The sequence below is a fragment of the Vulpes lagopus genome, chromosome 16 (genome assembly GCF_018345385.1).
Source record: "Vulpes lagopus strain Blue_001 chromosome 16, ASM1834538v1, whole genome shotgun sequence".
In the NCBI taxonomy this organism is placed as follows: domain Eukaryota; kingdom Metazoa; phylum Chordata; class Mammalia; order Carnivora; family Canidae; genus Vulpes; species Vulpes lagopus.
In genome coordinates this window covers 34,581,750-34,598,178 of record NC_054839.1, presented here as the reverse complement: position 1 = coordinate 34,598,178, position 16,429 = coordinate 34,581,750, and the positions used below count along the sequence as shown (strand labels likewise).

Genomic DNA, 16,429 nt, shown 5'->3' with positions numbered 1-16,429 from the left:
TCAGAAAGTGAAAACTATGTAATTTAATGTGTTTCCTTTTTGTCTTAGTTGCCAAAAAACTCAGAGCTGAATATCTTATCCAGGTGTTATAATCTCTTTTTCCTCTTTCTCTTTTGATGCTTCAGAGTAACTTTTTTTTATTTCCTTTAAGTGGGTTGTGACCTTTTTTTTTGTTTGTTTGCGATCTTTTTTACCCTTAAATGTCTTCACTTATGCTAAGACCTCTTAGTTATAAAAATATAAAATAATATAATCTTAAATAATGAGGTTAAAAGGAAATAAAGGAAAATACCAACTGATAGGATCTCATCTTGAATTATAGTAGCGAGGCTTCGAGTTAAACATTCAGTTTTGAATATAGGAAATGTAATTCCTGAGCATGTCTTCTTTCTTATTGAGTGTACCTCTCAGGAATCTTCTTAAGTGGCTTTCATTTTTCATCCCTTTTTATCCACTCATCTTCACCTTTTGAAACAAGATATCCTGATTTGGAAATTCTAATTCTGCTTTTCTGTGTATATATTTCATCATAAAATATAAGCCTTTAGAATATAAGTTTTCAAGAGTAGGAAAAGCATCTTTAATCAGCCAAATGTTTCATAGAATACTGTGCATAATTTTAAGAGGTTGATATAAAGCCCTTTTGTGATTTCTTTTGTAGCTGTATTAAGGGTGGTGGTAAGAGCCCCAATTAGGAAACTATTCCAGTATTCCAGTGAGTGATGGTGGTATCTTAAACCAGACTGGTATAATGGTGTCCCACAAGAATGGGCTAATTTGAAGCCTGTTTAGAAAGTAGAATCATGGGGGTTGGTGATTGGATCCAGGGAATGTTGAAGAGCAGAGATACGAGAATTGATGCCTGGAGTTTTGGCTTGTGTCGTGGGTTTATGGTGGTGCTGCAAAGCACATGGGACAAATAGGTTTGGAGAAGAAAGCTCAAGAAAATATCTAAGTGGATATATCCAGTAAAGAAGGTGCTTTATATATGGAAGGGATTAAATGAATTGGTAAATGAACTACGTAGAGTGAGAGCAGAAAAAGGCCTAGGCCAAAATCTTGAAGAGCACCAACATTTAAGGCAGAGGAAAAGTGTGTACACAAATTAGAAGGTGGGGTAACCAGAGAGATGGCAGGAACATCAGAAAGACAGTAGAATCTGACCAGTGACAATGGGCTGTCAAGGGGCCAAGTCAAACAAAGATTAAAAAAAAAAAGCATCGGTTGAATTTTAGTAAGATGGTACAGCAGTTTCAGTGGAGCTAAAAAGCAGACCACAGTGAATTGATGAATGAGCAGAAGTTGAAAAGTGGTCTAGGAAAAATAGGCAATCTTTTAAGATATTTAAATCAGAATATAGGATGATGGGAAGGAGGGAGAACATGAGATCAAGGGCTTTTACCTCCCACAGCTAGAGAGTTTAAATGGTGATAGGAGCCAGGTAGAGACATTATAGGTACAAACAAGTGAAGATAATCAATTTCCCAGCAGAGTGTTGGAGAAGGAAGAGATTTAGAGCACAGTGATGGGATTTAACTTTAAACAGGAGGGGCACCTTTTCCATTTTGAAGATAGAAATAAAGATTATGTTAAGATAAAAGTGAGTTCAGGGCAGCCTGGGTGGCTCAGCGGTTTAGCGCTGCCTTCAGCCCAGGGCGTAATCCTGGGGACCCGGGATCAAGTCCCACGTCAGGCTCCCTGCATGGAGACTGCTTCCTGCTTCTCCCTCTGCCTGTGTCTCTGCCTCTGTGTGTGTGTGTGTGTGTGTGTGTGTGTGTGTGTGTGTGTGTGTGTGTCATGAATAAATAAATAAATAAAATACTAAAAAAATGAAAAGATAAAAGTGAGTTTGTAGGTTTGGTGGTAAGAAGTCAGGTAGTTTCCATCCAATGGCTGTGCTCTAATGGCAAGAGATGTGCTAGTGTCAGAATTTTGAGGAAAATAGAATTTTGAAATAACTACACAGTAAATGAGAAATATATATTATGAAAATATTAGGGATGCCTGGGTGGCTCAGCGGTTGAGCACCTGCCTTCAGCTCAGGGCGTGATCCTGGGTCTGCAGATCAAGTCCCACATCCAGCTCCCTGCAGGGAGCCTGCTCTTCCTCTGCCTATGTCTCTGCCTCTCTTTCTGTGTCTCTCATGAACAAATAAATAAAATATTTTTAAAAAATATATTAGAAAATTGCCAAGTTGAAACACCATGTGTTTATAGTAGTACCATTCTGCACAATTTATCTCTAGTAGTGTGTAGCATGCTAGGTGTAAACATGGAGAAGATGGACATCTGGATTGGTCCAGAATTGCATTCTACCTTCTAGTGTATATGCATATATATATGTTCAAGTCTCTTCTTAAATTTTAAGGTTGGAATTACCTTTATATTCTTTATGTCACCTACATTTTGAAATACTGTGGGAAAAGCCAGTCAGACAAGATGAGTTCATAATCACAGCTCTGCTTCTTGATAGCTATAGATTCTTGTGACAATAAGTTTTAACCCTTTAAACTCAGTTTCCTCAGTGTAAAGGCAATGTTTCCCTTATATGACTGTATGGGAATTAAAAACTGTAGTAACATTCCTAGAATGTAATAGGCATATAACTCAATGAATGTGGTTCCTTTTTCTCTTTTCCTTCTGTTTCAAAAGTCAATTCAAATGGTATGTGTTCTTTGAAGTTCTCTTTAGCTCCACAAAGAAAAATTTAACTTTTTTTCTACTTTTTTCCAATAATTTTTTAGGTATTTCTATTAATGTTCACATTATTATATACCATAATTATGCATATGACTTAGCCAGAAAAGTGCTTCATTTTTCCTAGTAAATTAGCCGTTAGCACAGTATTTAGCACATAATAATAAGTACTTAGTTGAATGTTTGTTTATGGTCCTTTACAGTCTTCAATTATAATTGTACTTGAAACTGTCAAATAGAACAAATAGAAAGCTTTAGAAACTAGCCTTCAATGTATCCTCATCCTCTTCCCGCCCATAGTAAGGTACACTCTGACAACTGCTATCATTTTAACTGAAGAAGCTCTCCTACACCCAAGAACAATTTCAGAGATTTATCTAAAAGTAGCCACTAGGATGTCGTATCTGTAAAGTTTGTCTAGAATAAAGCTACTCCTAAAACCCTGGATGTGGTATCTGTACCCACAAGCAAACTTTGGGGATATCAAGCCTCTCAAAAATTATACATATTTGTGGAAGATATCTAAGACCTGAGATTCTTCTACCTTTTCACTTACTGCTTCTACCAATACTATCTTTCAGGGCTTACTGGCATTTCAGTTAGTATTTAACCAGAATTAACTAGCCACTCCTTACTAAGGTACCTAGAATATGCAAAGCCCCATACTTGCCTGAATGGTGGACTCCCATTAGCCCAGATAATTTGCCTCTTACTGCAGTATGTATCACTTAACAAAAAGAAAACGAACCTGCAGTTAACCAGGTTTCCTAAAAGTGAAGTCACAGTATAATTATCATTCTTTTATGGTATGTTTATGTTCCGGGATTCTAACTTGTATGTTCTTTGTGATTTCTCGGAAAGTTTCAGGGACATTTCAGCACCACAAGTGCCCCTTAGGCAATCCACTTCATAAAGGGTTCAAACAAATTACATATTTCTATATGTGTGTCATTCCTTTTGGTTCATACTTCACTGTTTTGACATTTTCTTAAGGATACCTTTTTACATGTTTTTCTTATATACCTGTGTAGTTAAATTTTACATCAACATGACTAAAAAAATACTGAGTGCTTAAGTTAATTTTTGTTAGATATAATTATTTCTCAGATTCATACATTTCTCCATGATGCTCTTCCACTTAAAATTTTTGATTTAGTGGGTTTTAGTGAATATTTCTTTTTAAGATTTTTATTTGTTTATTTGAAAGAGAGAGAGAGAGAGACCACTCACATGGGTTTAAAAGTTAAAATATGCCAGAACTAAACCTATTATATATCAGTAATAATATCTTGAGTTTTTATAGCTTCTTTCTTCCAAAATGTTTAAAACATTTAAGTCTCACAGGAACCCTATGATGGTAATTTCACAGAAAGAGCAGCTGAATCTCAGTTATCCATCTTAAGGAATGTTAACTCTCCTTAATTTTGAGTTGCATAAAAGACACATGAATTTCTCTTAGGTTGTACTCTGTGGACCTCTATGTTTATGTGGACATGTACAGAACTTAGTAAAACGAGGTTAAATTATTTTCATAAGTATTTTGACTGCTTTGATCTTTTTCATCATCTTTAAAATTACAAATATCCTTGTATCTTGCAAGTAAAACTTTTATGTGAAGCAATATAATGTCTCATCATAAAAATATTTTACCTGTGTATATATGCTCTCTTAACTTTTTTCTCATCACACGTTCATATCTCTTAAATATCATATAGGCCTGCTATTCTCTGGTTTTTTGAATATGTATTTTAGAATGAAATATGTATTTTTCCCACTATATTTTAGAAGTTTGGCATATTTTCTTTTAAATAGTGCATTTCTCTAACCTTTTTTTTTTTATCAGTAAGGAAAAAGTAAAGACCTCTTGCTGTCATTTCTATCCATGTGTTTTTATAATTCTCTTAGAATTGTAACAGTTTATAACAAACCAAACAATTATAGAACATGAGACACACAAAACTGCAAAGCTATAAATAAAAAAAAGTCTCTGGAAATGTATGGTGGCCAGGAGGGATGAGATAGTTATGATCATAATCCTGTCAGGTTCCATATTGGCAGTATTTTGATAGAAACCTAAGTCACTAAAAATTAAAAAAAAAAAAAAGGAATCCCTGGGTGGCGCAGCGGTTTGGCGCCTGCCTTTGGCCCAGGGCACGATCCTGGAGACCCGGGATCAAATCCCACGTCGGGCTCCCGTGCATGGAGCCTGCTTCTCCCTCTGCCTGTGTCTCTGCCTCTCTCTCTCTCTCTCTCTCTCTCTGTTACTATCATAAATAAATAAATAAAAATTTAAAAAAAAAAAAAAAGAAACCTAAGTCACTGATCACGTCTCAGGGAACTAACACTGAGAGAAGGCTGGGAATAAAACATGGAGAAAGTACAGGTACTGGAGTCAGCTACACTCTGGAAACCAGTCCTCAGAGTAGAACACAGTGTTCAGAGCCTGAAGTCAATTATGGAAATCAGCTAGAGTATCCATCAAAACCTATCAGATTATACTGAGATAGTAAAGGCCAGAAATTGGACAGCAACTAGAAGAATACTGTTACAGAGGAAGAGCAGGACACTGAGAGCTTGAGTACCAGAAGGCAGAGAAGTCAGAAGTCCAAAGGAGACCATCCAGCAATCAGAGGAGATAAAGGGTGTGTACAAGGCAATCAGAACAGAATCAGAGTGCCCATACTTCTGTTATGTCAATGATGTCAGTGATTTCAACTCGGGGCCTACTTATTGTGTTAATTCTAGCTTCCTCTACCTGGATCGCTGTTGAGCATGACCTTATGATTATATCCAAATTCGGGAAAGAATGTACTAGGTGATTAGTTATGTCCCTTAGGCTATGACAGCACAGTTGTGTCTCATTCATGTATATACTTGAGCTCTTGCTAAGCTTTCTTTTTTTTTTTTTTTTCTTTTCCTTGCTAAGCTTTCAATCACAGATAAGGTATGGTTCCAAAAATGTGAATGTCATCTTAAATACATTAGAATATGAAGTAAATAGGCTTTATTCTGCTCTGGCCAAGACTTCTTTCTTTGTTCTGTTCTAGACCCCAAACTTTTCAATACTAGAAGGTAATCTGAGGAAAACAATCAGGGTGGTGAAAGAATTCAAGAATTATTTTTACATAGAAGAGGAATGAATGAACTGGGGGTGTTTACAGAAGAAATGATTTAGAGGGGGATCCCTGGGTGGCTCAGTGGTTTAGCACCTGCCTTTGGCCCAGGGCACTATCCTGGAGTCCCGGGATCGAGTCCCGCATTGGGCTCTTGGCATGGAGCCTGCTTCTCCCTCTGCCTGTGTCTCTGCCTCTCTCTCTCTCTATGTCTATCATGAATAAATAAATAAATAAATCTTTAAAAAAAAAAAAAGAAATGATTTAGAGAGTTTTAAGAAATTCAAAGTAAGCGTGTGAAAGAGATAGTAATAGACTTGTTATACATGTCTCCAAAGGCTAGAATTAAAACCTAAGAGTACACATTAAAAGGAGACACGTTTTGTTTTGTTTGGCTTTGTTTTTTGTTGTTGTTGTTATTGCTGTTGTTTTGTTTTTTGATTAGAGGGCGGGTTAAGTAACTTGAAGATCCCTTCCAAATCTGAAATTGTGTGATTGTGTGCATATGTGTATGTGTATGAAAGCCTTTGATAGAAGATACATGCACTATTATATAAATAATGACAGCTTTGAACCCAAGACGACCTGCATTTGAAAACTGGTTTCACTTACTAGTAACTAATGAACTTGGCTAAATTTCTTAAAACATCATAAGCTTATTTCCTCATCTTCAAAATTGAAGTAATATTTACCTCTTGGTATTTGGAAAAGGATTAATTTTTTTTAAACATTTATTTGAGTGAGAGAGAGACTACAAGGGAGAGGCAGAAGGAGAGGGAGAGGGAGTCTTAAGCAGACTCCACACTGAGCACAGAGCCTGACATGGGGCTTAATCTCATGACCCTGAAACCAAGAGTCGGGCACCCAACCAACTACACCGCCCAGGCACCTCTAGAAGAGGATTAAATTATTATGTAAAATACTTAACACAAGGTCTAGCACACAGTAGATGGACAGTGAATGTTAGTTCTTGACCACTCTCTTCCTCTCTCCACACCTAAAAACTTTATATTCTCCCTATGATCCAAAGGGACAACCCCAGGGAAAGGTTCCCTACCAATAGGAACAAGTATTTAGACAGTAGGGACAGAGAACAGGGATTTGCAGTTGTAGACACTGATACTATTCTTGAACAGTTCTGCCATACAAAATCTGCTTTGTCCCTTGTTTAGAGTGTAGTGGCATTGACATTCAAGGTATATTTTAACTTCCTCAAAACCATGTATTAAAAGTCTCTACTAACGTATTTGTAAGTGAAATAATCTGAGGTCTGAAATCTGCTTTAGAATATTTTTTAAAAACTGGTAAGGAAATAGATAAAACACTGTTGACAGAACAATCTGACAGTTCCTCAAACAACTAAACATAGAGTTAACCATATGACCCAGCAGTCCACCTCTAGGTTTGTACCCAAGAGAAATGAAACATGTCCACACAGAAACTTACACATGCATGTTTATAGCAGCATTATTCACAATAGCCAAAAAGTGGAAACAACCCAAATGTCCATCAGCTGATGAATGGATAAACAAAATATGGTATAGCTGTACAGTAGAGTATTATTTGGCCATAAAAAGAAATGAAGTACTGATATATGTTACAACATGGACGAATCTTGAAAACATTATGCTAAGTGAAAGAAGCTAGTAACAAAATTATATGACCACATATATTATGATTCCATTCATATGAGACATCTAGAACAGGGAAATCTATACAGAGGAAAGTACATTAGCTGTTGCTTAGGGGTGGGAAGGTGAGAGTAAGGAGATTGAGGAGTGACTCCTAAGGAATCCAGATTTCTTTTGAGGTAATAAAAAAGTTTTAAAATTGGCTGTGGTAATGTGCACATATCCATGGATATACTAAAAACCATTGAATTACACAGTTTAAATGAATGACTGTATGGTTGTGAATTATATCTCATTAAAGCTAGTTTAAAAAACAATATTGGCAAAATGTTTGTCATTGTTACGATTAGGTAGTAGAACTGAAGAGTTTCATATATTCTTTGTAAATTGGAAAATTTCCATAATAAAATGTTTTTTAAATACCCTTTCAGATGAAGTTTAAATATCCAAAATATGTGTGTACTTGATTTAAAACAAGCTTGGTTTTTACCTTGTGTTTACCTCAAGTGGGAAAGATGCACAGAATTATCTGACTTGTTAGCTGTGATACATTATTATTCCTATGTAAAAACACTTACATTTGACCTTCAGTGGAGCACATACTTTGCATTATACTTGTCAGAGCTATTTTCATCAAGAAATGCCATCTATGTGTCCCCTTGCCAACATCTTTGCAGAGTTTACAACTTTCAGCAATTTATTGGCATCAACTATGCAATACTGTTAAGCAGCTGCTCTGCAGTTGAGCTGTTTTAATATACCACCACTCTATGCAAATAGTTTGTATTCAATGGCTAAGATATGTGATTTTGGATTCAAGAGAGCAGTTTATCTGTTTTATAGATATTATTTATGCAGTAACAGTTGTCATCCTTCTCTTCCTCCTCCTCCTGCTCATCATCATCTAGAAGTTTCATAAGAATATCCTTGCCCTTAATTCTTCCATTTTGAGTAGTAATTATTTTACTACAGTGTGGTTTTTATTTTTTTATTTCAGTTTTATCCTAAGTCTCAATTGTATAACCAGATGCAATTCTAGAGCTGTTCATTTTAATGAATGGTTTATTAATTCTTGAAGTTACTATAATTTTTTATGTATTTGATATCCTGGATTATAACATATATAATATTAGCTTTTTGAAAATCAGTGTAAAAGTGTTAGAATTTATGACTATTATTATAAATCAGACTATGTGTATAGAATACTATTTAAAGATCTCAAACTAGTGGTTAAAGGGAAAGAGGATTAGGGTGTGTCCCTTTTACAGTATTTGAATTTTTACAGTGAACAAGTAATGCTTGTATAATTTGTAAAAATGGGAATTTTAAAAAATATTTTGAGACATTAATGGAGCATTTGCCAAGAATTGGCTAAAACAGCCAAAGTGAAAGACTCCAGATTAGAGCACTCTGTGTTTTGTCATTTTGGAGAAGAGAGCCTGCTTTCTGCATGAGGACCCCTAGAGTGAAGCCACTAAACAGATTTTCTCATCCACATATTCAGAGAGAGTTTTCAGTTGCTTCCTTTCCATAAATGAAACAAAAAAACAAAATAATCTGGTTCTTTGTTCATAAATTGGAACACACACCAAAGACTGTCAAAAATTGGAAGAAAATTAGGACAAAAGAGAAAAAAATCACAGTAAACAGAGAAACTGACCCTGTTCTGCAAAGAAAACAAAAACAAAATTCCATAGCAGAAAAACACTTACAACATATTATAATTCTTTTTTTTTTCCAGAAAGATTTGAGAAAGTAGTATTTCCATAAAATAAGAAACAACGAGGGGATCCCTGGGTGGCTCGGCGGTTTAGCGCCTGCCTTTGGCCCAGGGCACAATTCTGGAGTCCCGGGATCGAGTCCCACATCGGACTCCCGGCATGCATGGAGCCTGCCTCTCCCTCCTCCTGAATAAATAAATAAATAAATCTGAAAGAAAGAAAGAAAGAAAGAAAGAAAGAAAGAAAGAAAGAAAGAACAAAAAAACATTAGTGCTATTTTATTTTCAAAAATTGCAGGAGAAGGATGTGAGGAAAAGTCAATGAACTCTCCTAAAACTGAGAAAAAGGTAAAAAGATAGAAACTAACAGAGAAAAACTAAACAATATAGAAGATCATAGAAAGAAAGAAAACAATTACTAAGAAATAAAAATCAGCTTGGCATCATAGTTCTCAGAAATTTGGCTTTAGAAAACAAAGTAATACCATCAAAGTCCTGAAGGAAAGCACAATACTTTCTTCCACAATGCCCTCAGAATAATGAAACTTGCCAAGATAAATAATAAAGAAAGTAACCAAAAGAAATTTCAGAATAACAGCTGTGCATCAGTCTTAAAAGCAATCAGTACAAAATTGAACCCAGCTAATAAATAGCATGATTAAGAAGCTAGATAATCTTAAGTGATATGGAAAAAGGCATATATTGTTTCCATCAATGAGGGAAAAAAACTAAAAAGCGAGCACTTTAAGAAGGAGGCAAATCTCTGTTAGAAAATCAGAGAACAAAATAGGAACCCAAATATGATTTGGAACAATAGATGCAATGTAAGAAAAAGAATTCAATTGAACATGATACTTGAAACATTCTTTGAATATCAGAGGTTCCTTTCTTGTGCATCTAATCACACTCTGCTCTGCAGTGAACAGTATTTGTAAGTCATCAAATACTAGTACAAATAATCCTACTGACCAATCAGAAAAGGACAGTGATAGAACAGAGAAAAGCAGAACCCAAACTAAGGAAATGAAATGCAAAAATGAAGTCCAAACAGTAAGAGTGGAATCTTAAATAGGAGATGGAACCAGCAATCAGGAGCCAGACAAGAACATGGTAAGAACCAAACCAGATCAGGACCAAAACAGAAGATCGCAGGGTGACTTCATCCTACCTAAAGATTCTCTTTTGTAGTGACAAGTTTTCTAGCTCATCTATGCTATGTTGGTTTATTTATTTTTTTGTTTTGTCAGTCTGAGAATTGAGATCTTGTAATTATAACCATTTATTTGTAATGGTAATACCAATTAGGGCATGACAATTTATGCCAAAAGTGTAGGTGAAAAATCTATTAAAATATTGTTATGGGTAGAAAGACCCAATATCCTAAAAATCAGTTCTAAGTTTTTCTCTTACTTTAATAGAAGTCCACCCCTGTCTCCAAGAGCCAAAAACATACCCGAATCAGTAAACATTTTACACTGTGACATAGGGTGCATGAATTGACAGACTATTGAAATAGAGTTTAAAAGTCCAGGAATAAATCATATACTTAATGGAAGTTTAGTGCATGATAAAGATAAGCATCTGAAATGGGTGAGTACATAATGTTATCACAGAATACCTATGGGGGAAAGATGTTGAATCCACACCCTTCACCAGAAGCCAGGATAAACTTCAAACAGATCAGAGGTCTAACTGAAAAGGAAAAGAAAAAGAAAGCATAAAAGTAACTGGAGGAAAATGGAAGAAGACACGGAGAAGGCTGTAAAATAAATATTGACATATTCAGCTACATCAGAATCATAAAGTTCTGCATAGCAAAAAAATATATATATATATAAACATAGATAAAAGATAAACAGGGGGCAAAAAACTGCCACTCATACTACAAAGGGCTAAAATCTCTAACATATAAAGAGCTCTTTGAAATGTGTAAGAAAACGACCAATCACCCAGGAGGAAAATGGGCCAAGGATATCAAATACCCTTAAATATATGAAAAGCTGCTCAACCTCACAATAAAAGAAATGCAAAATAAACATACTCACTTATCGGACTGGCAAATAGCCAAAAAGGTAACAGAAGCACACATTTTATCAATTAGGAAACTGAATCTCATTGAACCAGAGTAGATTGCCTAAGTTTACAGAGTTAGTAACAGGAGTAGAGGTGTCTTCGACTTCTAACCTAATGCTAAAATAATTCCAATACATGTGTTTGTTTGGCTGTGTGTTCAGTGCATGATGGGATTGCAGATACTATTTGTTGTTAAAGTAAAATATTCCTTCCCAAAATTTACCATTGATATGAAAGGGATGGATCATTTCTATGACCAAACATAATAAAACTGAACAAAATTTTTCTACATGTTCTTTTAGTATCCATTGTAGCTGTCTTTTTTTAATAGGAATTTTTTAGAACTGTGTTGCTTGTAAACTGTTCTTTACCTAGATTTCAGAAACCGTGCTAACATTATTGTTTAATACAGTTAGAAGAATGAAAGTAGACTGTGACAACAGCCTAAATTAAAGTGATCCTAGTTTGGAAGAAGCAAAGATCAAGAATTTCTTGAATAGAGAATAAATCAAAGAATAAATCAAGAGTAAATCAAGAATTTCTCTTCTGTCTCCTGACCAGCACCAGGAATGAACTATTTCCTGTAACTGCTCCTATACCAGCAGTAGAAGGAAGCCAAAGAGAAACAAAATGATGGCCTCCTCCCGGACACTTAGGAGCCAAAGCCCTCTGCCTTACTATACCTACAACTTCTTCCTGTTTGTTGTGTAGATGATTTAGGCACTTAACTTTTTCTCTTCTACCTTTTCAATTATTCCATTTCCTTTTGAAGTCTTTTAAGAAAATGGTAGAGGAAAGAGCCCCAAACTTTTTTTCTTGCCTAGTAATCACCAGTTAATCTCCTCAGCCTCATTGCCCCACTGGTCCCCTTCCCCAGCAAATATGATCCCCTTTACGTATTAACTGTAGATTAGTAGTAGGTTGTGCTAAAGGTTATTTTTTCCTATTATTGTATCTTCATGCCAAGATACAAAAGTTAAGGCAAGTAAACATGGGTTCTTTCAGATGCAAAGCTTTCTTTTGATAGACCGAGAGCCCATCATCTTATCTCCCCTTTCCCTTCTTACAATGGTCAGTAGAGCAGGAGCTAAAATCTACTATAATACCAGACATGTTTAACATCAAATTGGTGATTATGTACTTCACTACAGAGAACACATAAGCGAAATAACATAATCTTGAAAGCAAAAAGATCCCTCAAAAGGCCCAAATGATGTTATATCAGATTGGCGCCATGTGAAGGTGTACACATTGTCACGGACTTCAGAAAGGAGAAAAAGGGCTGTGGCACCATTTCTTCCAGCTCCTCTCCAAGATTTATTAAGGCTTAGTGGCTTGAACTCAACAGCTCTGTTTTAAAATACCCACTCAAGCTAGATGGTTCTAAATAGAACTCATGACAGCCAGGGGAAAAAAAAGGCCTGTAGAAACTTGCTCTGACACAGAGCTGATGTCTATAAACAGATTAGTAGAAGGGAGCAGAACATCTCTCCGTCACCGTAACTTTTGTGTCTTGGCATGAAAATGAAATAAAATCATAGGGAAAAAATGACTTCCAACATAGCCCACCACTATTCTACAGATAATTAAGGTAATGGAGAGTTTAGTCTGTCCTGTCTCCATATGCTTGTGTTTGATTCAGTGAATTTAGTAATTAATCATAAATGCCCACTAATTAGTGTTAAATGCTAAAGTTTGCACTGTTGGGAGAAATAAAAGACAAAATAGAGTTAGAAGAGGAAATGACTGAAAGTTGTGATCTGAGCCCTTTAACAAGTTCAGCATGATTAATTCTTAGTTGAAACAGTAACTGCTAAAGCAAACTCTAGTTTTCATTTGTAAAAGAATAGTGGTTAAAGAAATCCTGAAATTGTATTAAGCTTAAGACTCAAACTGGTGATTAGTAGGCAAGGAAAAAAGTTTGGGGCTCCTTCCCCTACCATCTTCTTAAAAGACTTCAAAAGGAAATGGAATAATTGAAAAGGTAGAAGAGAAAAAGTTAAGTGCCTAAATCATCTACACAACAAACAGGTGCAGAGAAACTACGGTGGGTGGAACGGTGGGTGGAACGTAGCTCTGCCAGTGGTTTCCAGATTGGTCTGTTAGAATCTCAAGGAGATCTTTAGAAAATCCCAAAGCCAAGGCCATCTCCCAGCCCAATTACTCAGTCTCTGGGGGTGGGACACAGACATCAGTAGTTTTTGAAGTACCACAGGTGATGCCAATATTTAGAAAAATCAAGGATCCATTAGAGTATGGAATGATATATTTATCAGTTACCATACCAAAAATACTGATGATATGAAACTATTATGTGCATTACTTTACATTGACATGTTTCATAGCTTTCCTCATTCATATAGTGTGATTGCTTCAAATGTTTCTTCTACTTCAAGAATAAAAATAAATGCTTTAACATCAATCATTTTTAGTCTGCTTCCTAAAATCATACTTGCCGTTATCTTCTGTTTTTGTATCAACAGGAATTGGCAGCAATGAAACAGATTGTCACCAATATGCGTAGTAAGCGTTCGGAGGACCAGTTACTTCTTACTAAAACAGATGCAAAAAATATGACAGAAAATCATAAATCAAAAACTTTAAATGTGCCAAGAGAACATGAAGACAATATATTTATACCCAAACCAACACTCTTTGTAAGTAAAATCAAAATTAACTTAGAATTTTAATATCTCTGATTTTCATAAATATATTTTACTTAAATTTCTAACCTCTTCTTCATATGGGTTTTGAACTAATTTTCATTTTCATTAAAGGGCTTTGAGAGATCTATATTAATCTCCAAATATATGTCTTACCGCGGATAATTGGGTTTTATATTTTTAGTTGAACATATTGGACTTGCCCAGAAATTAGCCTTAATCTACCATTTACCTCCTCTAATCTTCAGGACTTGTTGTAGGGGAATCAGGGAGACATTTTGTATACTTTTTTAATTTAACCAAGAATAAAAAGATGCAAAATATCTCCTTCGCCCTCTTATTTTTAATTAGTATATTTTGCTCTAAGTAGTTCTTCATAAAATACAAAACCAATCATATTAACATAAACTGAAATGCATTAAGTAGAAACCTACATGTACAGAAATCAAAGAACAAAAATTAGAAAAATTTGGATTAAAAGTAGAGAAAATACCAAAAATGATGTTTTAGCAAATAAGAATAAAAATTAAAAGGCAACAATCAAAATAGTAATATTATCAAATATTACACTTTAACATGGTTTCCCATGCTTGCTTTAATTTCTCAGAAGAAATGTAATTTTTACCATCTGAACAGCAACTCAAAACCAGACAGATTTTCTCTATGATATTCTGATTTAGTGAGTCCCCAGAATCTTAGTTTTTTAAAACTTCCAAGATGATTATAATAATTGGTCAAGTATGGGAGCTTCTGATCTAAGCTACTTCATTATACATTCAGATAATGCTGCTCAAGATCAATGAGACATGAGAGATTGCTTGGTGATTACATGGTTCAACATACTTTTTTTAAAAATGACAGAGTTACAATTTAGATGAAACAAGGGATAATTACTGTAAGGATCCATGTGGCAGTAATGGAGACTGAGCTGACAGAAGAGAGAAAACAGGAAGCCTAGATTGACCAGCCAGGAAACAAGGCAGCTATACGGATTTCCGGATTTCCGCAGCTGTGTCCTGGGATCTTTCCCTCTGGTGGTACACCAGCTTCTCTTTGTTTCTCTCCTAGTTTCTGCTTACTCATAGTTTCCATTTCCTCATCGACTTGCTCTTGGCCCCTTGTCTTGAGACATGTTTCCTTCCCACATCTACTCTCTTATAGTCTAGTTCTTTGTATTTTCCAAAAACAGGAATCTCATTGGTACAGCTTATTTTTGTTGGGCGATACCCCTTTGTGGCAAGACCTGTTAAGGTTATTAGCCAGGCTACTGAATGGCCACTCAAACTAGTGAGCAGGAATCGCATGGTACCAAATAAAGCTGCCTAGAGCTATTTGCTATTTATTTCAAAGGACCATGGCTGAGACACGGGGCTAAGATTATGGCAGACAATATGATATGTCTATTATGTTAAAATCTGTAAGAAGAGAGCAGAGTGAAACCTAGATGTTGATGGGAAAAGTAAGGTCAGATAAAAACCACAAGATAACAGCCAAATACTTAAACCTGTCACGTCCTCTGATCTGCTTTTCTAACCCTTCTCCATTCCAAGCAGTGAGCTGTTCCTTGTGACTCTGAACTCCTATATTTCTAACTTTGGCTGGTAACCTGATTATGATATTCTGACTGCAGCCAGTATATAATTAACAGTAAAAGTTCTTCAGTACCTCAAAACAAGGTTCTGCAGTGAGAATAAAATTAAGAAGATTCAAAATACAAAGTATCAAGTGGGTGGCTTATATTTCGTTCTTTTTCCATATCTGTGTTTTCTGGGGGGGGAGGGTGTTCTATAATAACCTTATTTTATAATAAGGGAAAATTTTTCAAAAGAGGTATGAGCTCAGCTATACCCTATGAAAACTGAGAGCTACTACTGAAAATCAGTCAAATAAAGACTATGTGCTAACACAAAATTGTTAGTGTGAATTGACTGAGTAACCAGGAGCAAATCATTGAACACTCTGAGCTGGTTCTAATCTGTAAAACTAGAGGGAGATCATATGAAATGAGGTCTAGACATCTTTTATACTAACATACTATTATTATTTTCAGGCATTATACTTTTTATAGTTACTGTTCTGATAGTTTCAATTTTTCATAGCAATATTTCTCTTATATCTTTTCAAGATATATTTTCTTATATCTTGTTAATAAGGAATTTATGATGCAAATATTTGAAAATTAGATCTAATTATTTCATAGTCTTACAGTTTTATAACTAAAGTGGAAACATTTCTAATTTGCTTCCAGATCCTTTGGCTGATATTATTTGCTATTGATAGTTTTCCCTGATATCGAATTTAATGCTGGATAGATAGATGGGTATATATTCATATATGCATTGAAAATATGAGGAAGGGCAACGTGGGTGGCTCAGCGGTTTAGCACCACCTTCGGCCCAGGGCATGATCCTGGAGACTGGGATCGAATCCCACATTGGGCTCCCTGCATGGAGCCTGCTTCTCCCTCTGCCTGTGTCTCTACCTCGCTGTCGAATAAATAAATAAAATATTAAAAAAAAAAAAAAAGAAAATA

The 16,429-nt window shown here is 35.4% G+C and overlaps 1 protein-coding gene across 6 annotated transcripts in view; it reads left to right on the top strand.

Moving 5' to 3' along the window:
• PIBF1 (progesterone immunomodulatory binding factor 1) overlaps window positions 1-16,429 on the top strand; it is a 194,722-nt gene that overhangs the window by 171,188 nt on the left and 7,105 nt on the right. For 5 of the 6 annotated variants that reach the window (XM_041731278.1, XM_041731274.1, XM_041731276.1 and 2 more), the window contains one exon: window positions 13,717-13,890. In XM_041731278.1, coding sequence (XP_041587212.1) covers window positions 13,717-13,890 — 174 coding nt within the window. Of the gene's footprint in view, window positions 1-13,716; window positions 13,891-16,429 lie in introns of those variants that run through there. The other variant, XR_005984091.1, reaches the window with a different exon arrangement.